This window comes from Nannospalax galili, unplaced genomic scaffold (assembly GCF_000622305.1).
Source record: "Nannospalax galili isolate Female #2095 unplaced genomic scaffold, S.galili_v1.0 scaffold14, whole genome shotgun sequence".
Taxonomy (NCBI): Eukaryota; Metazoa; Chordata; class Mammalia; order Rodentia; family Spalacidae; genus Nannospalax; species Nannospalax galili.
This window is the reverse complement of record NW_008336953.1, coordinates 5,936,904-5,962,787: the sequence shown is the minus strand read 5'-3', so window position 1 is coordinate 5,962,787 and position 25,884 is coordinate 5,936,904. Positions and strand designations below refer to the sequence as shown.

Genomic DNA, 25,884 nt, shown 5'->3' with positions numbered 1-25,884 from the left:
AATTTTATGTCTTATAGGATTTATACTGAGTTCAATATTGTATAACTGTATTAATTCAACTGTGAACCTAAAAATTTACAGCCACTTTTGAAAGAGATGTATCCTTGCTCTGGAGTGTGTTACTGAATATGTTAAAGCTGTAATGAAATGCTTCTTCTAATCATGTGGTTATTAAAATTTTTTTAATTTAAAAGAAAAAAAATTTTAATTTTTTAAAAATTAGGATTTAAGAATATAGTAACAGAATGTTTACTTAGCTAAGTCTAATCCACAGCACCGATAAAAATCATTCTTAGACCTTCAAAGGTCCTTCAAATCCTTAGATCACTAAAATGGAGGTCACAAGTTCTATCCTTCTTTTTATCCTGCTGGAACTGTTTCGGGTTCCGATTTCTCAATACTGGAGACTGAACCGAAGGCCTTTGGTGTACTGGGCAAGCATTTTAACACTGAGCTACATCCCTAGCACATTGATCTTATGTTTCAGAATTTATTCTAAGGTAGTGGTTTAGAGAACAAAATATATGTGAAAAATTATCTGTAGCAGCATTGTCTAGTAAATTGGAACAAGAAATGACTCAGATTCATCATAGAATCATAGAAAAGCAATAAATTATCAACTTGGAAACAGTAGATTTTTAAGAAGTGTGGAAGGGGGACTGGAGAGATGGCTCAGCAGTCAACTGCTCTTACAGAGGAGGGGGAGAAAGCATGGCAGAGTGTGAGAAAGGGATGCGGGTGGTGGGGGAGATCAGAATAAAGTGTAGTGATAAGAAATATGAAGATGCCATGATGAAATCCATTACTTTGTATGCTAACCTAAAAGTTTAAAAAAGGGTTAAAACAAAAGTGTGCTAGGAGCACAGCTCCTGGTAGTGTGCTTGCTTGGTGTATGCGGGCCCTAGCTTTGCTCTCCAGCAACGCAGACACAACCCAGGATGAAAAGATGGACAGGCAGAAATTTTTGGTTTTGTTTTTGGGGTTTTTTTTAATTTATTATTGTTGGGTGTGGGTGTGAGTGTGGGGGGGGTGTCACGGGGGGAGGCACATGCCATGACGCATATGTGGAGGTCAGAGGACAACTTTTCAAATCGGTTCTGTTCTTCCACTATTACACTGGTTCCAAGGATGAAACTCAGGCCACCAGGCAAGTGCCATTACCTGCTGAGCAATCTCACTGGCCTTTATTTTTGGATTTTTGAGACAGGATCTTGTTCTATATCCCTGACTAGCCTGGAATTCACTATGTAGACCTGGCTAGCTTTAAATTTGTGACAGTCCTCCTGCCTCTGCTTCCTGAGCACTGGAATACAGGCATGTGCCACCACACTCAGCTTTTTCAAAGGGTTTTTTTCTTTTTTTAATAAATGAAAAGTAATGTGAAATTAAACCTAAAAATTATAAACTCTGAAATTATATTTATTTGAAAATATATACAAGTCTACAGTTATTCCTAAATTTGGTAAAAATTTGCCTGAGCTGATTTGAGACTATTTATAATTTTCTTAATCCCACTTCATGTGACTTTTCACACATTTTTTTCCTCAGTAGTAATATTCGATTATAGACTATGTGAGAGGTCTCTAGGGATGCTTTATAATACAGTGCTTACCACATTAGCTTTCTTACAGATCTAAACATTTTTTAATTGAGAAGCAAATCTAACTCCTAAAATTTCATAATACTTACTGGAAAATTGTTTTAGGATGAAATTCTTGGTAAATTTAAGTCATTTTTAATCACAGTGCAAGGTATAACTTTTTTAGTTTTATTAGTAATATGTAAGGTTATTCTTTTGCTTTAGTGCTTCAGCAATGTGAAACAAATGAGACTGAAGTAAGTTCAAATTTCAAGTGTAATGATGTTTTTGTTTCATTTTAAGACAGTCTCACTTGGTAGCACAGGTTAGCCTTGAGTCACAGCAGTGTTCCTGCCTCAGCCTCCAAGCACTGAGATTAAAGGTCAAATATTCTTTCTAAAGACCTATACCATACAAAAGACTTAAGTAAAATAATAAAGTGTTATGTTCAATGTTGAATTCATTTAAAACATTATATATTGAAACCTGCTAGTAATGTAACTCAATTTCTGTCTTGATTTAGGTTTAAACTATTAGTGAATATAAGGGACCTGTAATTGGACTATGTTTATACTAGAAGTTGTTTCCTTGCTAAATTTCAAGTTGTGTGTGATCATTTTTTTTTTTAAAGACAAGGTTTCACTAGGTTGCCTTTCACAGGCCTGGAACTCACTATATAGACCAGGCTGACCTCAAAAACAGCTCTGTCTGTCTCTGCTTCCCAGTGCTGGGACTAAAGGCATGTACCACCACACCCTACCAGAGTCTCATAGGTTCAGTAGATAACAGTGTTTTTTTCCCCCATAGATGTCTGTAATGTATTTTGATCATAGTCACACATGTCCTCTATTCTCTCAACCTGCTTCCACTCCTTCTGATGTCCTTTCTTTTCACAACTAGTCCCTCTAACGCTTTCATGCCTTTTGTGTTTTCTTAGATGGTCCAATTAGTTACAATAGGGTTGTTTACAGAGGCATTGGCACCTTACCAGTGGCTACACCACTGAAGGAAATATCTCTCCCATCCAAGCAACCATTAATCACACATAAATCCTCAAAGAGGGGTGAAACCTCATAAACTCCTCTCCACTCTGTGACAGGATGTTGGTGCCGATCTTGTACAGGTAACCAGAGCTGGTATGAGTTCAGGAATGCTACAGCCAAGATTAAAGAGATGGCTCAGTGATTAGGAGCATCTGTTATTCTTCTAGAGGACCTGTATTTGGTTCCCAAGACTCATGTCCAGTAACTCCAGCTCCATGGACTCTGACACCCTCCTCTGTCTTCTCTGGGTACCTACAGACATGTGCCGTGCATTCACACACATACACACACATACACATAAAAAAATAATAAAAGTCTTAAAAAAAAAAAAACAGCAGTGGTATGAGGGCTGGAGAGATGCCTCAGCAGTTAACAGCACTAGCTGCTTTTGCAGAGGACCTGGTTTCAGTTCCCAGTACCCACACAGTGGCGAACCACCATCCATAACTCCAGTTCTAGGACATCCAACAACTTTACCCTGAGGTACTTAACATACATGCAGGCAAAGCACTCATACACATGACATTAAACAAAATTTTTTTAAATAAAAAAGTGCATTCCAATGGACTCTCATGAACATTTGAAATTTGTCCTGTTCTTTTTTCTAGTTCCCTGTCTAAAATTTGTAATGCTAATTACTCTTGCCTTTACTTCTCCTTCACATCTTCTATTCAGCAGTCAAGGACTTTCTTTTCCCCCTACAGATAAGAGTTATGCAATCTGGGAGTCTTTTAGATAGACCCACTGAAGGGGTACCCCAGCTGCCTCACCCTGCATCCCTATTCAGCATGGAAGAAGCCAGAGCAATTCCCTGTCTGCAAACTGGATAACCTCTTTAGAGGATGGTGTGCTAAGAATAGGAAGTAGGAATTGGCTAGGCAGTTAGTGTAAAAAGACCACAAAGAAAAGTAGCCAGTTTCTTGGCTAAAAGTCAAAATGTCCTTGGGCCTCTTAACAACATACTGTGTTCCAAAGGCCAAAAATGTCAAAAGTATTTGGGAGCTCTTATCTAATCCTTGAATGATGTTAGGGTTACCTCTTCAGAGGGAGGAATGTTAGAGTAGCAAAAAGAAGAACAAGTACATGAAGTTATCAGAAAAAAAAAAAGTGATGGGGAGATATGGAAGGGGTTGGAGGGGAGGGAGTGGGCATGGATTTGATCAAAACACTTTATATGCTTATATGCCTGTATGAAATTCTCAAGAAATTGTTTTTAAAAAATAAAAGTACTACAGCCATGCCATTCCTAGGAGTCAGCATTCCACATCAATCCTACTCCTTCCTCCAACTCGAGCATGCTTTCAGCCCCTTCTGTGATGTTCCCTGAGCCTTGGAGGGGATGATGTCAGTGCCCTATTTGTGGCTAAGCATTCAACTGTCACTTATCCTCATCACTTTTACCAGTTATGAGCCTCTGCCCTCTGCAAAAATAAGTGTCTATACCCAAAGCTGACAATAGCAATCATCTGTGGGTATGAACATAGTTATTTTAAAGGCAATCTGATAGGCACATCATGTCCATTTGGCAAAAAAACAGTGGTGGCTTTCCCCCAGGGCCTTTGACATCCCCAGGCACAGGCTTTTGACCAGGTTTACAGTACCAAACAAGGATTCTCTGCCATGGAACAGGGCTCAAAACCATTCAAAGAATGGTTAGTTATGACTATTGCACCTGTGGATGTATTATCTTCCCTGGCCTGTCAGTAGTGTTGCATATGGGGTCCACAGTTGGGTAAGAGACAGTTTTACCCCAGAAGCCTCATATCACCTTCTAGTACTATGAGGGCTAGCTGCCAGGGAGGAAGCTCCCAGCCCAGTTACAGCATGCTTTATCATGCAGTGTATAGTCAATTCATAATGAGGCCTTACAATCTAGTCCTTGTAGACAGCCAAAGAGCAATGGCAGCTGCCTGCATAAAGGCAACTGATGAGTAATAACTGAGTGCTTCCTTAAAAAGCTGATAGCATTCCTGCTTATTTAGCTATATTCTACCCATTCAACAGCAGAGCTGTTCTGTGAAACTTTCCTTTGTCTTCAGTACTAGGGATTGAGTGCTGGGCAAGCCCTCTATCACTGAGCTATATCTCCACCCCACAAACATTTTAATAATTTCAATTAGTTGTAAATGTTGCCTCTTTGGCACAGAAGATTCCCTGAATATATTTTTCCTACAGCAGACAATTTTGTAGGTAAAGTTAATAATATGGAAAAGGGCAAAGTTCAAATTATGTGATTATTGATTTAGTGATAAGTAGAGGTTTTAAATAAATTCATATCCTTTCATATCCCTGCATCTCTAGATATCAATATGATGGACATCCTGACAACACCATCAATGGCTAAACCTAGGCAAGATTATTCACGAACACCAGGACAAGTATTATCTCTCATCAGTTCTTTGGGATTTGTAAGTACTTCATAGGGAAAATTCATATGACATACCATTCACATGCTTACCATTTAAAATATTAAGCCTCAGCCGGGCGTGGTGGCACATGCCTTTAATCCCAGCTCTCGGGAGTCAGAGGCAGGTGATCTCTGAGTTCAAGGCCACCCTGGTCTACATAGTGAGTTCCAGGACAGCTGGGGCTACAGAGAGACCCTGTCTCAAAAAGACCAAAAATATAAAATAAAATAAAATATTAAACCTGCTTTTAAAAATATGAAAATCAAATCCCAGTGCCCACATGGCAGCTAACAACTATCCATAACTCCAGTCCCAGGGGATCCAACAGCCTCTTCTGGCCTCCACGGGCATTGCATGACACGGGTGCACTTACCTACATGCAGGCAATACACGCATACACATAAAATAAAAAAAATAAAAATATGAAAATAGATTTAAATATCAAGCATGAGGTGGCATTACTTTTAACAGTTTGTGTGCTCAGATGGTATAGTATCTGTATTCTTTTCTTTGTTTTTTGTTTGTTTTCATTTTTGAGAAAGTCTCCTCGTAGCCCCAACTGACCTGGAACTCAGTTTGTAGACCAGGCCTCAAACTCACAGAGATCCACCTGCCTCTGCCTCCCAATTGCTGGGATCAACAGCATGCACCACCATACCCAGTAGTATCTATATTCTTAAGTAGTACTTTTCTCTTTTTAATATTTTATTTTATGTGTATGAGTGTATTGCCTGTATGTATGTAAGAGCACCTGTGTCATGCAGGGCCAGCAGAAGTCAGAAGAGGGTGTCGGATCCCCTAGAACTAGAATTATATATATACACTGTTGCTAGCTGCCATGTGGATGCTGAGAATCGAACCCAGGTCTTCTACAAGAAAACGCTCTAACCACTGAACCATCTCTTCATCCCCTGGAACTGAGGTTAGGACAGTTGTTAGCTGCCATGTGGATGTTAGAAATCGAACCCAGGTCCTCTGCTGAGCAGCCACTGCTCTTAACTGCTGAGCTAACTCTTCAGCCCCTTCTTTTTATATTTTTTTAAAAAATTTTATTATTTTTAATTTATGTGTATGCATGTATTGCCTGCCTGTGGGTAAGTGCACCCGTGTCATGCAATGCCTGCGGAGGTCAGAAGAGGCTGTCAGATCCCCTGGGACTGGAGTTACAGACAGTCGTTAGCTGCCATGTGGGTGCTGGGATTTGAACCCGGGTCTTCTGCAAGAACAGTCAGTGTTCTTAACCACTGAGCCATCTCTCCAGCCCTCTTTTTTATTTCTTATCTTTTATTAGTTTTTAGCTGGACATGGTGGTACACGCCTTTAGTCCCAGCACTCGGGAGACAAAAGCAGGTGGATCTCTATGTGTTCAAGGCCAGCCTGCTCCACATAGTGAGTTCTAGACCACTTGGGGCTACAGGGAGACCCTGTCTCAAAAAGACCAAAAAAAATTTATTAATTTTTAAATTTAATGTGTGTGCACAAGTGGAGGTGGAGGACAATTTGCAGGAGTAAGTTCTTCCCTTCAACTGTGTAGGAGAACAAGGGATTGAACTCAGGTCATCGAGGTTCATGGCTGGGGCCTTTGACCACTGAGCCAGCTGACTGGCCCTAAAATAATATTTGCTTTTTAATAGTTCACACCAGTTGCAGAAAAAGACAAAGATTCTACAAATGTCTTGTCAACCTGTCAGTCTGAACCACAGCTTGCTCACGGGTTAATGTGTCCTATGTCCATAGATGAAAAGGAGCTTACTTATTCTAACAAGCAGCTAAAACCACGTGAGTATAAAGGGTATTTATTCCATTAAGTGTGCACCTTGATACAAAATGTTCTAACATTTTAAATTCCTAATAGCAAAAATGCAAAGCCAGGTATAGTAGTAGCACATGCCATTAATCCAACACTCAGGAGACAGAGATAGGCAGATAAGTTCAAGTCCAGTCTGGTCCATATAGCAAGTTCTAGACCAGCCAGGGCTACACAGTAAAACACTGTATCAATCAATAAATATAACAGTTTTAAAATACAAATATTTGGCCAGTCTGTGGCATTCCTATGTTTCATTACATAAATGCCATTTCTGACAAGTGCAATGGATTTTTATTTTTCTTTTTTTTTTTTTTTTTTGGTCGTTTTTGAGACAGGGTCTCCCTGTAGCCCCAGCTGGCCTGGAACTCACTATGCAGACCAGGATGGCCTTCAACTCAGAGAAATCCTCCTGCAGTGCAAGGACTAAACCCGTGTGCCACCACGCCCGGCTATGTATTTTTATGTGTATTTTGCCTGTATATATGTAAGTGCACCACATGCCTGCATAGTGTCTGCAAAGGCTAGAAGAGGGCATTCGATCCCCTGGGACTAGAGTTAAGGACAGGTCTTAGCAGCCATGGCCATGTGGGTGCTGGGAGCCAACCCAGGTCCTCTGGAAGAGCAGTAAATATGCTTAACCACTGAGCCTTCTCTCCAGACCCCAATTGCGGTTGATTTTTAAGTTCAGAGTAAGCTGTCTTGCTAATGAGATAGCCTTCAGTTAATCTTTAATGGAATGATCATTGGGGAATTTCACTATACTAGGTCCCTGGAAATCTTATATAAACAAGATATAGTAACCGCAATGTTGTATACCTTTACAAACTTATTTTCAAAAAGGTTGAGGTAATTTCAATGTAAAACTTTGGCTTGTTTTGACTTTGGTCCTCAACTAAGCTATACATATTTTAGGACCTGTACAGCATTATCTCCTTTTCACAAAAGAGAAAACTAATATTTGGAAATACTAAGTTTCACAGTAGTGAGTGGGTAAGCTTAAGTCTTGATTCGAAATAGAATTCTGTGTCTGCTAATTTTTCTTTTTCTTTTCCTTCACATGTAATGAATCTTGTTTCTTCTGTAATCCCAACAGTTAGGAGGCTGAATCAGGATTGTAAGTTTGAAGCCAGTCTGGACTCTAATGAGACCCTATCTTAAAAAACATACAAGGAAAAATTCTATGACTGAGGCCAGGCATGGTGGCACACACCTTTAGTCCCACTACTCGGGAGGCAGAGGCAGGTGGAGCTCTATGAGTTCAAGGCCAGCCTGGTCTACATAGTGAGGCCAGCAGAGCTACAGGGAGACCCTGTCTCAAAAAGAGCAGAAAAAGAAAAAAGGTATCCAAGTTTCCCAGTGGGGAAGAACCTGATCATAACAGTGATCAAGAAACTACTTGTTAGCAAATATACAGCATGCACATGGCATTAAATTTAACACCAGTTCCTCTGTGATTTTGGGAGGACAGCTAAGCAGTTCAGTCATAGAGTGAAGTCAGTGTCCAGTGAGCTTTAGGACTTTTATTAAGAGGATGTATAGCAGAACATGGTGGGGCACACCTTTAATCTCAACAATTGGGAGGCAGAGGCAGGTAGATCTCTAAGTTCAAGGCCAGCCTGGTCTCCATAGGGAATTCAGGTCAGCTGTGACTACAGGGAGACCCTGTCTCAAAAAGACCCCCCTAAAAAAGAGGGTGTATGTATGAAGAAGAAAGTTGGATAAATGGACTTTGAAATTACCCTCCTGGTTTTAAAATTCTAATGCCAGATTATAAACTTTAAGACTAAGAATTTTCTTGAGACATCATCCTTTTGGGTAATGAAAACAAAAAAACATTTGCATCTTTTTATATATGTATAAAATCTTTGCATCCTTACAGCATCCAGTAAAATCACAATTGTCTGTGTGTAATTAAAACTTAAAGAGGGGCTAAGGAGATAGGTCATTTGGTGAAGTACTTGCTATATAAGTGTAAGTACCTTAGCTCACTTCCTAGAACCCATGTGGAAAAGCCAAGCATAGTGGTACACTCTTGTAATTCCATCACTGAGGAGGGAAAGACAGAGGTCCCTGTGGCTCACTAGTCAGCTAGCCTAGCCTACTGACAAACTCAAGCCCAATGAGAAACTCTTTCTCAAAAAAACAAAGTGAATAGAACCTAAGAAACCACACCCAAGGTTGACCTCTGACCTCTATGCTCACATGCACAGATGTACATGCATACCCAACATGTACATATACACACAGAACATGTAAAACTAAGGAGCAACCATTTTTAGCAATATTTGTATATGAGAAAGGACCAGGTACCTCTAAATAGAACTGCTTCGCTGCAATAGCTTAGTATTAGGCAATTTTTTATTATTTGACTTATCCAACTATAGTATTAGGCAATTTTTTATTATTTGGCTTATCCAACTATAATAAGAAAATCCCATCTAGAAGGGATAGGTGTGTGGTTCATTGGTAGTTTTTGCCATATATGCATACAGCCATAGATGGGTTCAATCCCAAGCACTGCAAAAAAAAAGAAAAGAAAAAAAGAAAAATCTATGGCTTCCTATAATTAAAAGTTTAACATCTCCAGTAAAACTGTAGTTTTAATTAAACATTAGCTGAGGTTGAGCTGAGTAAATTTAGTCACATTCTAACCTTATAACATATCTAGATAATATACTTCAATGCATATCAGTAATGCTCCATTACCAATAGTAACTATAAAATATATCATACATAGCTAAAAACAGATTTCCTTCTCATTGTATTTTAATTCTCTTGTCCTAGTTTTTACTTAAATGTTAAGGGGGTTTGTTTCGTTAATAAACCTTGGGGCATTGCCTACGTTTGGAAGAATTTATGAATCTAAGCACAGGAAGAATCATGTGAGTAACACAGCCATCCTTGTGGACAAGATAATGTTTATGAACACATAGTTGTGATATGTAACATTTAATGCAATGATCTGGAAAGATTCAGGTTCAAGAACTTAGTTCAAGAACTAAGCTGTGACAAATGAGCTTCAAAATTTGTCTTTTTCCTACAGGTCTCAAAAAACTTGAATCTAAGCCAGAAGTACCTGTGAAATGTCTGACTTCTAATTTACTGCAGTGTAGGGAAAGACTGGGGACATCCAGTACCAGTAGTCAGTCCCACACCATCGTGTCCAGTATGGAATCAGAATGCCACAGCAGTCCCAAATGGGAAAAGGACTGCCAGGTTAGAAGGAAGTTTATTTTAATCAAAATTAAAATGCATGTAAAATTGATGATAGAAACATCATACCTTTCCATATAAAACCTAAAAAAATGTTACATGCATAATAATTGAAGTATTATAAAAATTCTTCATTTTCTTGGATATTCTGTCAAATTCTTTAGAAATATTTCATTTTTCATTCTGTTGTGAAATTGATCTTGTTTAATGTAAAATGAGTAATTAAATAATTTTGTTAAGCCTATAGAAAATGTTTGTCTTCTAAGCATTCTGATTTCCTCCCATGATGAAAACATTGGATGATTGAGGGATTTTTGTTGTATTTCCTCCCATGATGAAAACATTGGATTATTGAGGGATTTTTGTTGTTCTTTTGACCTACATAACTTTATAACTCATATGACCTGCCTCTTTACTGTTTCCCACCAGCTTCTCATTTAATGGAATGGTAAGTCTTCAGATAAAGCTTTTAGACCGTAAAGTTAATATGGATGTTTCCTTTAAAGTGTTCTTTCTGGGGAGATTGCCAAGTAAATGGATATACTTTAAATTATATTACTTAATTTACTTATACATTCTGGTTTTTCTTTTTCTTAACAGTTATTAATGCTAATGAGTACAAAAGGTGATAGGAACTAAAATGTAAAATTATAGTTAAGTGTTCCCCCATAGAATGTCGATAAAGTAAACTCATTTGATCAAATAAATTACATTGCATTTGTTTTACTTTCTTTGTTGTTGGATACTTGTGTTTTTATAAGCAAGATCAAACTAACTTTTCTTTTATGTTTTTTTTTAAATTCACTTATTTTTATGTGTATGAGTGTTTCACCTATATGTACACAAGTGTACCACATGTGTGCAATGCCCTGGGAGGCCAGAGAGGGCATTGGATCCCTTAGAACTGGAGTTTGTATGTTGTTGGCTACCATGTGGGTACTGGGAACTGGACCCCAATCCTCTGCAAGAGCAGCCAGTGCTCTTAACTGCTGAGCCATCTCTCCACAACCACCTCCCCCCTCTTTTTTTGAGACACGGTCTCCCAGTAGCCCTGGTCTGGAACTTACTATGTAGACCAGGCTGACCTCAATCTCATAGAGCTCTCCAGGGTGCTGGGATTAAAGCTGTGGGCCACCACTCAACCTTTAATTTAAAAAAATAGTTTAATAAAATTTTTATCAATATTTTATAGTCTTTTTGAGATAGGAGTCTCCCTACAGCCGTAGCTGGCCTGGAACTCTCTATGAAGACCAGGCTGGCCTTGAACTCACAGAGATCTGCCTTCCTCTGCCTCCCAAGTGCTGGGATTAAAGGCATGCACCACCATGCCCCTCATACAGAACATATTATATTAATCAGTCATTTTTATACCCCCTTCCCCTCTGGCACCCTCCCATAGCCCCCCTACCCCACTGGAAGTCATACATTCTGACATTTGTGTTAAAGGCCTATCAAGTCAAGTTAGTGTCCCCAGATGTCCCTCAGTGCAAGTTCATCCACTGGGGTCTAGGCAGCCTCCCTTTAAGAAGACCAGCTCTTCCTCACCTAACAGTAATCAGCTGCCAATTTGTCATCCATTTCCACAGGCCTGTGCTGGGCTTTTGTCTGCTTGAGTTTCCATAAGTCTTGTGTATGCTGACACCATTGCTGTAGGTTCATGGTTCATATGAGCAAGGTCCCAGGAGCTTGTAGGATTCCTATTTCCATATGGTCGTGTACCTCCTCCCTGGCTCTTACAATCTTTCTGCCCCCTCTTCTACAATGGTCCCTGAGTCCTGGGTGGATGGAGGTTAATATAAGAGTGCATTAGTGGCACTTTTATCTGGGGGGGGGGGCGGTAATCAACAGCTACCTAACTGTACTTAAAGCCGACTCAATGGGAGGAAACTCATGTGTGGTACTGTAAACATAGCCAAATACACATGGCTGGAGAAGTCTTAGATCTTAGTCTTAGAGAAAACCCCCAAGGCACCCTCAATAGCCCCCCCACTAGAGTTCATACATTCTGTCATTTGTATTAAGGCCTATTAATTTAAAGTTACTGTCCTGAGATGTCCCTCAGTGCAAGTTCATTCACCAGGGTTTAGTCAGCCTATCTAGAGTCTCTCAAGATCAGCTCTTCCTCACCCAGCAGTAATCAGCTGCCAATAATTTTTCAACTAAGATTGGGGCTTGCTGTTCATTTCCACAGTTCTGTGCTGGGTTTTTGTCTGCCCAAGTTTGCATGGGTCTTGTGCATGCTGACACCATTGCTGTAGGTTTGTATGAGAAGGGTCCCAGGTGCCCATAGGACTGTTTCCATGTGGTCATGCACCTCCTCCCTGGCTCTTACAATCTTTGTGCCCTCTCTTCTGCAATGGTCCTTGAGCCTTAAGTGGGTGGACCTCAATATAGGAGACCTGTCCAAGATCTGCCAACTCATATTCTCTGCATTTTGGCCATTTGTGGCCTTTTGTGCTCCTGGCCCTATGTTGCATGAGGGAGTTTCATTGATGAAAACTGAAAGATGCATTAGTGTTTTCTTCATCCCTTGTTCTGTGTTCTGTGAGTCTCAGGTGTAGAGGTTGCATCTTAGATGTGCCACTTGGGCTTGGGCAATTCACAGAGAATCTCTATGTGACCAGTGGTGTAACTCTGTAATAATGTCTGTTGAAAAAGAAGCTACTTTGATGGGTGGTAACTGGGATACTTGTCTGTAAATTTCAGGATCCATATTTTGCACATAGTAAGAAATTATATTTGTCTAAGGATATGAGATTGTTGGGGTTTTCTCTAAGATCTATAATCTCTCCAGCTGTATAGATATTTGTCTAGGTTTACAGTACCAGACATGAGTTTCCTCCATTGAGTGTGCTTTAAGTTCAATTTGGCAACTATTGATTACCCCCAAGATAAAAGTGCCACTGCTAATCCAGTGTCATTTGCTGTGCTGGTCATTGATGTGGTTTTTAGGCCTTGAAGCTAGGGTTGGATGACAGATATTCTCTCTTACCAGCTTGCATAGTGCTCTACAAAGCTATGAGAACTAGCCTTTAGGGAAGGTGGCTTCCTCTGAGCCAGGTATCTAGCCCCTCCAACTAACTTTGAGATCAAATAGGCTATCTGGACCTTTTGTTTCTTCTCTCTTCTTAAGCGTTGCTGTAGATAATATATACAGTACAATAAACAAGACTCCTATTCCCAGAACTATTATTTCATATTCTAGAAAGTATATTGTATTACTATTTCAGCATATTCATACCTTTACCTTCTTCCCACTCATTTTGACATCCCCAAGAAATGCAGCCAGGTATGGTGACTCATACCTTTAATCCCAGCACTGGGGAGGCAGAGACAGGTGGATTTCTGTAAGACTGAGGCTGGCCTGGTCTATATAGCAATTTCCAGGCCAAATGGGACAATTAAGGAGACCGTTTCAAAAGGAAAAAAAATGCAATAATAAGGCTATAATAGTGCATATTTCAAGTTATGCTCAGATGAATAAAGGGACCATTTGATAACACAGTACTGATCCCCAAGTTCATCAATTTCTACACCAGAAAAACAGTGAATTTTAATTCCGAAATTTTCTTTTGGCCTGGTGTTCTTTACTACTAAATAAGTTAATGATAGCTATTAAAATTTGATCTTTGTACATTAAAAATAGACACTATTAAGGGTTAAGGCTATATCTCAGTGATAGAGCACTTGTTTCACATGTCCCTAGATTCAATCCCCAATACTGCCAGGAAAAAAAAAGGCAGTATTAGAGATTGCTGAAGATTTATGCTGCTTGAGTATTCTTATTAAAATCCTGGTGACTATGCACCAATTTGAAATGTATAAAAAGCTCTGAATAGCAAAGCACGGTGGTGCACACCTTTAGTACCACCACTCAGGAGGCAGAGGTAGGCAGATCTCTGGAAGTTCAAGGCCACTCTGGTCTACATAGTAAAGTTCAGGCTTGCTGGGACTACAGGGAGACCCTGTCTAAAAAAGATCAAAAATGAAAAAAAAAAAGCTCTGAGTAAACAAATATCCACAGATACTTCAATTCAGTTTTCAACAAAAGCATTTTAGCCCTGTGTGGTGGCACACACCTCTTATCTCAGCAACTCAGGAGGCAAAAGCAGGTGAATCTCTGTTGAGAGTTCAAAACCAGCTTGATCTGCATAGTGAGTTCCAGGCCAGCCAGGACTATGCAGTGAAACCATGTCTAAAGAAGAGAAGAACATTTTGTTGGGCTGGAGATATAGTTGTTGGTAATGTTCTTGCCTAGCATACCTGAAGTCCTGGTTTGAACCCCAATACCACATAAACTGGGCCTGGTGACACAACTATAATCCCAGCACTTAGGAGAGAGAGACAGGAAGATCAGAAATTCAAGGGCAACATTGGCTACTTGGTCATTTTAAATCAAGCCTGAAATAAATGAGACTCTGTGTTTTTTTTTGTTGTTGTTGTTTTTAGACAGCATCTCCCTAGTCTCAGCCTGCCTGAAAGTGACTAGATAAGGCTGGCCTTGTGTGATCCACCTACCTCTGTCTGCCAAGGGCTGGGATTAAAGGCGTGTGTCACTACACCCAGGGCAATTTTATTATCTTTCATTATTTGTTTTTGTGTAGTTTCGGTACAACGACAGCCCCAACAGTGGATTTTAATTTCTGGTTTTATGTTTTTGGTAACTATTTTTTATCTGTAGTTTTTCAGTGACTAGATTTTAAGGTCTTACATTTTACTATTTAAAACAGAATAACCATACCCCTATTGGAAAACATAATGTATGTAATATAACCCTACCCAAAACTTATCTGAACATGTTCCTTGTTAATTTGTCTTATTTAATAATAGTATCTAAATATTAGAACAGAACTGATTTAAAATATTTCCCAGTGTTTTATTCAAAACAATGTGTGAGCTTATACAAAATTGTTTTTAAATTCCATTATCTAAGCTCTTTTGTTCCATTTGAAAACAAGAAGAGATAGCATAGTACTTCATGGAATTACTTATGCCATGTATGTGGTCCTAGTTTCAAAGGCAAAAGTATCTAATCTTTGAATAACTAAAAGTAGCATATCCCCCTTTTAGGAAAATGAGGCATCATCAGGCTCTACAATGGTGAGTTGGAATGCAGTTGAAACATTGGCAAAATCTACAAATACTGTCGAGACCAAAAGTTTCCATAAAAAGGATCTTGAATTGGCTCTTTCTCCCATTCATGACAGCAGTGCCCTTCCTGCCACTGGAAGCAGTTGTGTGGACCTTTCTAAAAAGTGCTTTTCTGGGGACCTTTCTTGGGAAACAAGAGAACTGGATATAAGTAATGTAAACATGACAACTGACACAAGGCAGTCTGGTTTCCATCAGGCAGATCAGTGGACTATAAATTCAAGTGGTATATCTGAAGAACACCTTGAGAAAAGAAATATAAAAAGAAATTTTCAACTGGTTGACTCTAGTCCTTGTCAGGACATTATACAAAATAAAAAAAACTGTATAGACTATAAGCATGGTCATGAAATGATAAGTTGCTATACAGGTCAAAATACAGACATAACAGCTGAAGTCCAGACTCTTAAGCTGTCAGCATACAGAAGTCAACAAACTGACTGTGCTAATAAAAGCAGTGTCACTTATTTTAATGATAAGCAACAAAACCCAGAAGAATTACACATACCAGTGATAGCAAAAAACCTTATGTCTGAACTAGATGAAGATTGTGAAATGACTAATAAAAAGGACTACCTAAGTTCTAATTTGATATGTTCTGATGATGATAGAGCTCCTAAAACTGTTTGTATGGATTCAGATTCATCTTTTCCTGGAATTTCTATAATGGAAAGTTCATTGGAAAGGTCGGACTTAGATCCAGATAAAAGCATCAAAGAATCTTCTTTTGAAGAATCAAATATTGAAGACATCTGTCATAATTCTGTCCTGGAGAGTCACCAAATGTTAGCTCCTTCAAAAGTGTTAAAGACATTAACCTCTAAAAGAAATGCTGTAGCTTTTCGGAGTTTTAACAGTCATATTAATGCATCCAGTAACTCGGAACCATCCAAGATGAGCTTTACTTCCTTAGATGCCATGGATATTTCATGTGCAAACAGTGGCTCATATCCCATGGCTGTTACCCCCACTGAGAAAGGAAGATTCTGTATGTCACATCAGGTATGTTATAATATTTCATTCTTTTAATTTTAGATTAATAGCTTATGAACATGGATTCTTGTACAGTATTGCAAGATTGCATGGTATTAATTTTATAGTTCTATGGACTTGTAGAAATTTTCATGCAGAAAAGTTGGATAATTATGTTTTTCTAAGAATATATATGTTTTCACTGATCCCAATAATATCATGAAATATGAAACTGAGGCCAGGCATGGTAGCACACATCTTTTAATCCCAGCACTCAGGAGGCAGAGGCAGGTGGATCTGTCAGTTCAAAGCCGGCCTGGTCTACATAGTGAGTTCCAGGCTAGCTGGGGCTACAGGGAGACCCTGTCCAACAACATATTTAAAGTACCCAATATTGAAGCATTCAAATACTGTTTTTATTTTCTGTATGTTTATAAACAAAAAGTTCCATTTATGTTATTCATAACATAAAGAGAATAAACTCTGAATTTAGTTTATGAGATTTGGGGTTTCCTAGAAGGGCTTAGATGTCCCTTAACCTCAGAGCCTATTTTCCAGCTGCCCCTGTCCTCCTCACTTCACAAGGTTGTGGTTAGGCAACAGTTACCTCAAAACTTCTGAAATACCTCTTAGTAGATGAAGTAATTGATATTTAGTTTCTCTTATACATTGTCTTAATAATTCAATCATTTGTCAGCTGTGGCCTTTCTTAAACTTTGTATTAATCTAAGCTGTCAAGAAACTTTTCTCAGGTGGAATGTGGAAGCCTGTAATCTGAACACTCGGGAGGGTAAGGCAGGAGAATTGTGAGTTCAAGGTCAGCCTGGGCTACATGACAGCACTGTCAAAAAAGAAAGAAAAAAAATGTGTTCCTTTGTATTTCTCAGTTTTTCTCTTCTAGCCATCTCTCTCTCTCTCTTTTTTTTTAAGATTTATTTGGTTGAGCTACCATGTGAGGGCTGGAAATCAGACCCAGGCCCTTCACAAGAGCAGCCACTTCTTTTAACCACTGTACCATCTCTCCCACCTCTTATAACAATTTTCTTATTGAAATAATTGATGTTATCTGAGCTATTGGATTTTACTACATTAAGGAAGGACCTTTCATAATTATAACTCGTATAAATATTTTCAAATCCCAGTCAAGGACTTGAGTGTGTCTTTTATACCTAGAGACATCTTTTCCCTTTGTTCTTGTTGCATCTGTGCTTCTGTTCATTGTAAAAGGAATCAAGATATTTGTTGTCTCTTCAACTCTTTTTTAGCAGACTCCAAATCAGGTCAAGTCAGGAACATCATACAGAACTCCAAAGAGTGTGAGAAGAGGGGCAGCCCCAGTAGATGATGGGAGAATTCTAGGAACCCCAGACTACCTGGCACCTGAGCTCTTACTAGGCACAGCCCACGGTAAGGCATGCATATGTGTTTTAGGTTTTGAATTTTTATCTAAAGCTACATTATCCCTTAAGGTAAATTAAATTTCTTTGATACTTGGGGCCAGGAGATGGCTTAGTGGGTAAAGGTGCTTGCTGCCAAGCCTGCCAACTTGTATTTAATTTCTATATCCCACATGGTTCCTCTACTTCAACAAGCTGTCCCTAACACCCACTTGTGCACCATGGTACATGCACATGCACCCCCACACATAAATACCATAGACTGGCCTATTCTGAGCATTTTATAAAAGTAGAATCACACAATAAACAAAAAAGTAACTCTCACCAGAATGGTTAGCCTAGAAATGAACCATCCTTCAGGAAGATACATAACAATAAAAAGATATTTTACCTGTCTTTTTCCCTTCCTTTCTCTCTCAAAAGAACTTTAATTCTACATTCTGGAGCCAACTATATTCATCTCACAGGGCTGATATCCCAAAGTACTACAAACCAACCAGGCATGGTGGCACAGGCCTTTAATCCCAGCCCTCCAGAGGCAGAGGCAGGCAGATCTCTGAGATCCAGGACAGCCTGGTCTACAAAATGAGTTCCAGGGGGACTTAGCAAGACTCTGTCCACAAAAAATATACCACAAACCAAGCTTAAAATATAACACTTTTAAAACTTTAAGAGAATTCTTCCTTGCTCTTCTAGCTTCTGATGACTTGCTGGCTATCTTTGGGTGTGTGTGTTTGGTTTGTTTGTTTGTTGTTTCTTTTTGGTCTTTTTGAGAGACAGGGTCTCCCTGTAGCCCTAGCGGAACTCACTAAGTAGACTAGGCTGGCCTTGGCCTTGAACTCCCAGAGATCTGCCTGCCTCTGCTTCCCCAGTGCTGGGATTAAAGTTGTGCACCACCAAGCCCAGAGTCTTTGGTATTTTTTAATCTGAAAATCCATCTTTCCATTGCTCTTTATATCTAGTATTTTCCTTTTCTCTGTCATCATGTGGCTAGCTTATTTATATACTGATTTATTATATTATTAAATTTTTCTTGGTATACAAAGTAATGGGTTTCATTATGACACTGTGTGCATATATATCCTTGTACTTTGGTAGCACTGATGCTCTATAACCCTCTGTGTATCTTCCCCTCTTGCTGGACACCCTCTGTCCAAACAGTCCTGCTTCTGCTTTCAAGTCATCTACAGAAGTATATTTTTTTAATTTTATTAAATTTTATTAGTACTTACAAAAAAGCCTTTGGCATACAGAATTATTCAAAGAGTGAAAAGTCATAAAACTCATATTCTCCTCTAAGGTAAGAGCATCTTTTAGAATCACCTGTTGATACTCCCCATATAAGAACTTATTTCGCATTAAAAATGTGTTCTATCTTGAGATAGACTTATATTTACACGAAGTATACATGAACTCATTATGTGCCGTTTTACAGTATACCCACACATTAATTTGTTTACACATATACATGTATACATTATAGCCTAGGATCCACATATGAAGGAGACATGTAGTTTTTTGCTTTCTGAGATTGGGTGACTTCATTAATATACAGTCTAGGTCTATCCATTTTCCTTCAGATTTTGTGATTTCATTTTTCTTTAGAGCTGAATAATACTCCATTTTACAAATGTACCAGATTTTCATTATCCATTCATCTGTTGATAGACAACTAAATTGGTTGCATTTCCTTGCTAAAATGAATAGAGTAGCAATAACCATAAAAAAGAAAAAAAGAAGCCAGGCGTGGTGGTACACACCTTTAGTCCCAGCACTCAGGAGGCAGAGGCAGGCAGAGATCCGTGAGTTCGAGGTCAGCCTGGTCTCCATAGCAAATCCAGGCCAGCTGGGGCTACAGGGAGACCCTGTCTCAAAAAGACCCAAAAAAAGAAAAGAAAAGAAAAAATATATATATATATAGTCCTTTTCATTATGTCTATTTATTTATTGTGTGTGGCTCCCATACCATGTGTGTATGTGGAGGCCAGAGGACAACCTGCAGGACTTGGTTCTCTCCTTCTATCACGTGGGTCCCAGAGATCCAGCTCAGTTTGTCGGGCTTAGCAGCCTTTACCTACTGAGCCATCTCACAAGCTCCATAAATGTATTATTCTTAAATCTGGATTCCAAGAGAGAGAATATGTCCTATGTGTCTGTTCCTTCCCATTGCTCTTCCGTTACCCATTCCTCCCTCCATTTAGACCCCAACCTTCTGCCCATATAGAACTATCTCTACCATTATGTCATATATATTTTTTAGTCCAGATTTTATATATGAGAGAAAATGTGATATTTGTCTGACTTATTTTGCTTAATATGATCATTTCCAGCTCTGTTTTCCTGCAAATTATGTAATTTCATTCTTTATGACTGAATAAAACTCCATTGTATGTGTATATATGTGCCACATTTTCTTTATCAGATCATCTGTTGCTGAGCTAGGCTGATCACTGTCTTGACTATCATGAATAGTGCTGCAGTGTACATGGATGTGCAATATCTCTGTGATATATGCTGACATAGATTCCTTCAGGTATGAACAGCCAAATCATACAGTAGTTCTATTTTTAGGGGTTTTGCTTTGTTGACGTTATTCACAACTCTCTGGGAGCCATATCAGCCAGTTGGAACTTGAAATCACTTTGTAGTCTAAACAGGCCTTGAATTCTCAGCCCTTCTGAGTGTTAGGATCACAGACTGAGCCATTGCTGCTTGGCTCTGCTTTTGTTTTGTGGAGAACTTTCATACTGATTTGGTTGGCTACAGCAGTTTATGACTGCAACCAGGAGTGAACAAGGCTTCCTTCCTCCTCATTCACATCAGAATTCTTGTTTGTTTTCTTGAGGGGAGCTATTTAAAAAGACTGGAGTGAGATTGGAATGTCTCTGTGTTTTTATTTTACATTTCCCTGATAGCTACAGATGCTCAACATTTTTCACTTATTTACTGGCAATTTGTATTTCTTTTGAGGACTTCCTGTTCAGTTCTTTGCCCATTTATTGATAGGATGACTTGGGGTTTTGATGCTTAATTTTTTATTTTGTTTTTTAATAAGCCAGGATCTCGCTATGTAGCTCTGTGTAGACCATGCTGACATCAAGCTCATGGAGATCAATTTGTCACTGTTTCCTGAGTGCTTGGACAGAAAGTGTATACTATCACATCCAGCAAGTTTTTAGAGTTTTTTTTCAGTATTTTATTTTTATTTTATGTGTATGATGTATTGCCTGCATGTAGGTAAGTACTCCTGTGTCGTGCAATGTCCGCAGAAGTCAGAAGAGGCTGCTGGATCCCCTGGCACTAGAGTTACAGACAGTTGTTAGCTGCCGTGTGGGTGCTGGGATTCGAACCTGGGTCTTCTGCAAGAACCGCCAGTGTTCTTAACCGCTGAGCCATCTCTCCAGCCCCTAGAGTTCTTTATGGTCATCAGATATTAATCTCTTGCCAGACAAAGAGTTCTTGAAGATTTTCCATCTTTAGGTCATTGTTCACCCTGCTTACTCTTGCCTTAGATATGAAGAAGCCTTAAGTTTCATTTTTCAGTTCTTAAAAGTATTTCTGAGCTATTGAGGTTCTTTTCTGAGAGTCCTTGTTTATGTCTTTATCTTGAAGTGTCTTCCCTGTTTCCTCCAGCAGTTTTAGAGGGTTAAGTTTTATAGTGAGATCTTTCACCATTTTTAATGGATTTTTTGATACCTCTGTCAAAGGTTATATGCTTGTACCCGCAATGTGTTTATTTCTGGGTCCTGTATTCTATTCCATTGGTTTATACATCTGTTTTTGTGCCAATACTGTGTTGTTTTTGTTTCCTGTGACTCTGCAGTGTAGTTAGAGATCAGGTATTGTCATATGTGCAGAATTGTGCTTTCTGCTTAGGAATAGTTAAGGTGTTCAGAGTCTTTTGTACTTTACATGAACTTTAGGATTTTTTTTTCTACTATGAACAATGCTATTGGGATTTTCTTTTTTATTTTTATGTATATGAATGTTTTGCTGTATATAAGTCCACCAGTGCCTGTGGAGTTAGACAGTTATTAGCTGCCATGTGGGTGCTGGGAACCAAACCCAGGTCCTCTACAAGAACAGCCAGTGCTGTTAACCACTGAGCCATCTCTCCAGCCCCTTTATTTTTTTAAAGTTTTTAAAAAAACTGTGTGTGTACACATTTGTGTGTACACATGTATGTGCATGGGCACTAACACAGCTCACATGTGGAGATCAAAGGACAATTCGCAAGAGTCAGTTCTTTCTACCATATGGATCCTGGAGATCAAACTTAGGTTATCAGCCTTGGCAGCAAGAGCCTTTACTTCTTGAGCCATTTTGTCAGCCCTGCTATTCAGTTTTCATGGCGATTACCTTGAACCTAGAGGCTGCTTTTGGTAATATGACCATTTTCACTATAGTAACTCTGTTGGTCCTTGAGAACTGGGGCGGGGGGTGGCTTTACATCTTCTAGGGTCTTCAATTTTTTTCTATAGTATTTTAAAGCTTTCACAATTATTGTTCATTTCCTTGGGCAAATTCATGCTTGGTGTTTATTGTTACTGTTTCATTATTTTTTAAGTTATTGTGAATGAGGGGTTTTGCTGATTTATTCTTGGTAAGTTCACTATTGTTAAATAGAAAAGTTGCAGAATTTTATATCTGCTAGTTTTCAGAGAGTATCAGATCTAAGTATAGGATCATATCTTCTGCAAATAGGAATAACTTGACTCTTCTTTAATATTTGTAGCCCTTTCGTTTCTTTCCCTTACATTCTTTTTTTTTTTTTTTTTTTTTTTTTGAGACAGGGTCTCTCTGTAGCCCTAGCTGGCCTGGATTTGCTATGGAGACCAGGCTGGTCTTGAACTCACAAAGATTTGCCTGCCTCTGCCTCCTGAGTGCTGGGATTAAAGGTGTGTGCCACCATGCCCAGCCATACATTATTCTTGTACTACATTGAATAGAAGTGGAGATAGTTATTACCCTTGACTTATCTCTAATTTTACTAATTTCTGTCTTCTCTTTTGGTTGGTTTGGCTTGAGGTTCATTAATCTTGTTTATTCTTTCAAAGAATCATCTTTTTGTTTTATTCAATTTTTTTCACTTTTTTATATTCTTTTGGTCTCCATTTCATTGATTTCTACCCTGATCCTTATTATTTCTTCCCACTTACTAATTTTTTGGGTTGGGCATGTTCTTGTTTTTCTAAAAGCTTGAGGCACATCAGTAGCGTATCTGACAGCTCTGGTTTTCTAATATGGGGGAGTCCTCTTGTAATCCCAGCAGTCGGGACACTGAGGTTAGAGGATTAGGAGTCTGAGGTCATCCTTGGCTACACAGTGAGTTCAAAGACAGCATGGGCTACATAGTGAGACCCTCAAAAAACTAAAATCAGTCTGGAGATGTAGCTCAATGGGTATAGTGCTTGCCTAATATGTATGAAGCCTTGGGTTCCATCCCCAGGACCATATAAAATGTGATGTGCTGGCACAGGCCAGTTATCCCAACACTCAAGAGAGTAGAGGCAGGAGGATCAGAAGTTCAAAGTCATTCTTAGCTACACAGGGAGTTCAACGCCAGAGTGGGATATATGAGACCCTGGCTTAAAAGCAAATAAACTAGGAGCTGGCTCAGCAGTTAAGAGCATGGCTGCTCTTGCAGAGGACCCAGGTTCCATTCCTAGCACCCATAGTGGCTAACAACAGTCCTTAGCTCCAGTTCCAAGGGATCTGATACCCCCTTCAGGCATCTCTGGGCACTGAATGCACTTACATACATGCAGGGAATTTTTTTTTTTTTTTTTTTTAAGCAGGATGTGTGGCACACACCTTTAAAAAAAACAAAAAAAAAAAAAACAAACACCCTTAGTTCCAGCAGTCCAAATTATTTTTTCTCATCAACGGTTTTTGGTTTGATTCATTCCCATTTTTCCAAAGCCTTGAGGGTATTTTTTTATTTTTAAAATGTTATTGTGTATATATGTGATGTGTATACAGGTATACATGACATAGTGTGCCTGTGGAGATCAGAGGACAACTTTGTGAAGTTGGCTCTCTTCATTTTAAGTGGGTTCTAGGGATTGAATTCAAGTTGACAGGCTAGGACAGAAAGCACTTTTGCCCAAGGACAAAATTATTTGAGATCTTTGTGTGTGTGTGTGTGTGTATGAATGAGTGTACTCCCTGCATGTGTCTGTGTGTGTATGAATGAGTATACTCCCTGCGTGTGTCTGTGTGTGTGTGTGTTTGCATGTGTATGAATGAGTGTACTTCCTGCATATATATATAAGTGCACCCATGTTATGCAGTGCCTGTGGAGGTCAGAAGAGGGTGTCAGATCCCCTGGAACTGGAGTTACAGACAGTTGTTAGGCTGCCATGTGAGTGCTGGGAATAGACCCAGGTCCTCTGTAAGAGCAGCCAGTGCCTTTAACCACTGAACCATCTCTCCAGCCCCAAATTTCTTTTTATGTTTTATGTGTATGAGAGGGGTTTTTTGTTGTTGTTTTTTTATCTTTTTGAGTCAGAGTCTCCTTGTGTCCCCAGCTGGCCTAGATTGCTATATAGACAAGGCTGGCCTCAAGCTCACAGAGATCCTCCTGCCTCTGCCTCCCAAGTGCTGGGATTAAAGGCATGTGCCACCACATCCAGTTTAGCAATCTCTCTGATTTTGTGAACATTATGTCATACTGTGTCTAAAACAGCATGAGGCAAAATGCAAGTCTGCCCCAAAAATTCTTTAAAATAAACTAAATTAACAAACCTTTGGCCACCTCATTTTTACTTTTTTTAACATTTTTAACTTACCATGAGCTAAAATTTCTCCATGTACATGATTTAAGATGTGTATATATAAATATAAACATTTTTGAACATACCACTGTGGCATTAGTGCATAGAGACTATTGCCTGTCTGCCTTCCTTACCTGCATTGGCTATTCCACTGTGCCATTGAAAACCAGTTATTCCATGTCTTTACTAGGCCTAGCTCAAATACAGACATTTAAGGATTAACTGTAGAATTTAAGATTGAATTAAATAACTAGTATACAGAGACTTTATCTCAGACTAACAAAATTATAGATATTATATTAATTTTGAGTTTACTGAATGATTTGGATCTAGCATTTTCAAATGTTAATTGTGAAAACTAAAAAAAAATTACAAGAGAGATAACTAATCTTGCATTTAATGAATGATTAAATTTTTAAAATATGATTTTATTAAATGCCAAAGAAATGTCTAAATTGCTTTTTGCTATTAAAAATGTATATTTAGAATATTTTTAAAAATTAAAGGACTGGGGCTAGAGAGATGAGTCAATGGCTAAGAGCACTGACTGCTCTTACAGAGGACCCGGGTTCAATTCCCAGCACCCACATGGCAGTTAACAACCATCTGTAGCTCCAGTTCCAGGGGTTCTGTTATCTTCTTCTGACCTCCGTGGACATTGCATGACATGGGTGTATTTACACACGTGTAGGCAATACACTCATATACATTAAATAAAAATAATAAACTTTTTTTAAAAATTAAAGGACTGGGGCTGGAGAGATGACTCAGTAGTTAAGAACACTGACTGTTCTTGCAGAAGACCTGGGTTCAAATCCCAGCACCCACATGGCAGCTAACAACTGTCTGAAATGGTTGCTCCAGGGGATCTGACGACCACTTCTGTCTTCCTTGGGCATTGCATGACACTCATGCACTTACATTCAGGCAATACATGCATACACATAAAATAAAAATAAATAATTTTTTTAAAAACAAGGACTAGCTGGACGTGGTGGCATACACCTTTAAATCCAGCACTCGGAGGCAGAGGCAGGTGGATCTCCGTGAGTTCAAGGCCAGCCTGGTCTACATAACAGCTGGGGCTACAGGGAGACCCTGTATCAAAAAGACAAAAATAAAAAAATTAATAAATAATTAAAAAATGGACTGACTAACCTATATGTAGACAAACTTTTTATATGGTTTCTGGACTTTACCTTATATTAAATATATTCTGTCAATGTTAAAGTCAAGTATTTCTGCTGTTAGGAAGATAAAGTTGTCCAATGTCATCTTTAACACCCAGACTCTTTAAAGACCAAGAAAGGAGGCTTTTTGAAAATCCAAACAGCAGTAAATCTGCCTAAGACCCACAACAGAAAAGAACCTTATAGTTTAACAGTGTGTGGTCAGGTTATTTTAGGTTGCTATAATATGTCATAAACGTAATTTGAATTCAACTCTTTTTAATAAATTGGTAAATGTTGTGTTACTTTGTCTCATGATATTAAGGAAGGATTTTTGTAATGATAAAACTCAAGGATTATTTCAAA

At 38.8% G+C, this 25,884-nt stretch overlaps 1 protein-coding gene across 2 annotated transcripts in view; it reads left to right on the top strand.

Moving 5' to 3' along the window:
• Mastl (microtubule associated serine/threonine kinase like) overlaps nucleotides 1-25,884 on the top strand; it is a 47,491-nt gene that overhangs the window by 11,071 nt on the left and 10,536 nt on the right. The window contains exons 5-9 of one of the 2 annotated variants that reach the window (XM_008831757.3): nucleotides 4,924-5,030; nucleotides 6,665-6,809; nucleotides 9,884-10,056; nucleotides 15,124-16,206; nucleotides 17,445-17,583. In XM_008831757.3, coding sequence (XP_008829979.2) covers nucleotides 4,924-5,030; nucleotides 6,665-6,809; nucleotides 9,884-10,056; nucleotides 15,124-16,206; nucleotides 17,445-17,583 — 1,647 coding nt within the window. Of the gene's footprint in view, nucleotides 1-4,923; nucleotides 5,031-6,664; nucleotides 6,810-9,883; nucleotides 10,057-15,123; nucleotides 16,207-17,441; nucleotides 17,584-25,884 lie in introns of both variants that reach the window. The other variant, XM_017797819.2, reaches the window with a different exon arrangement.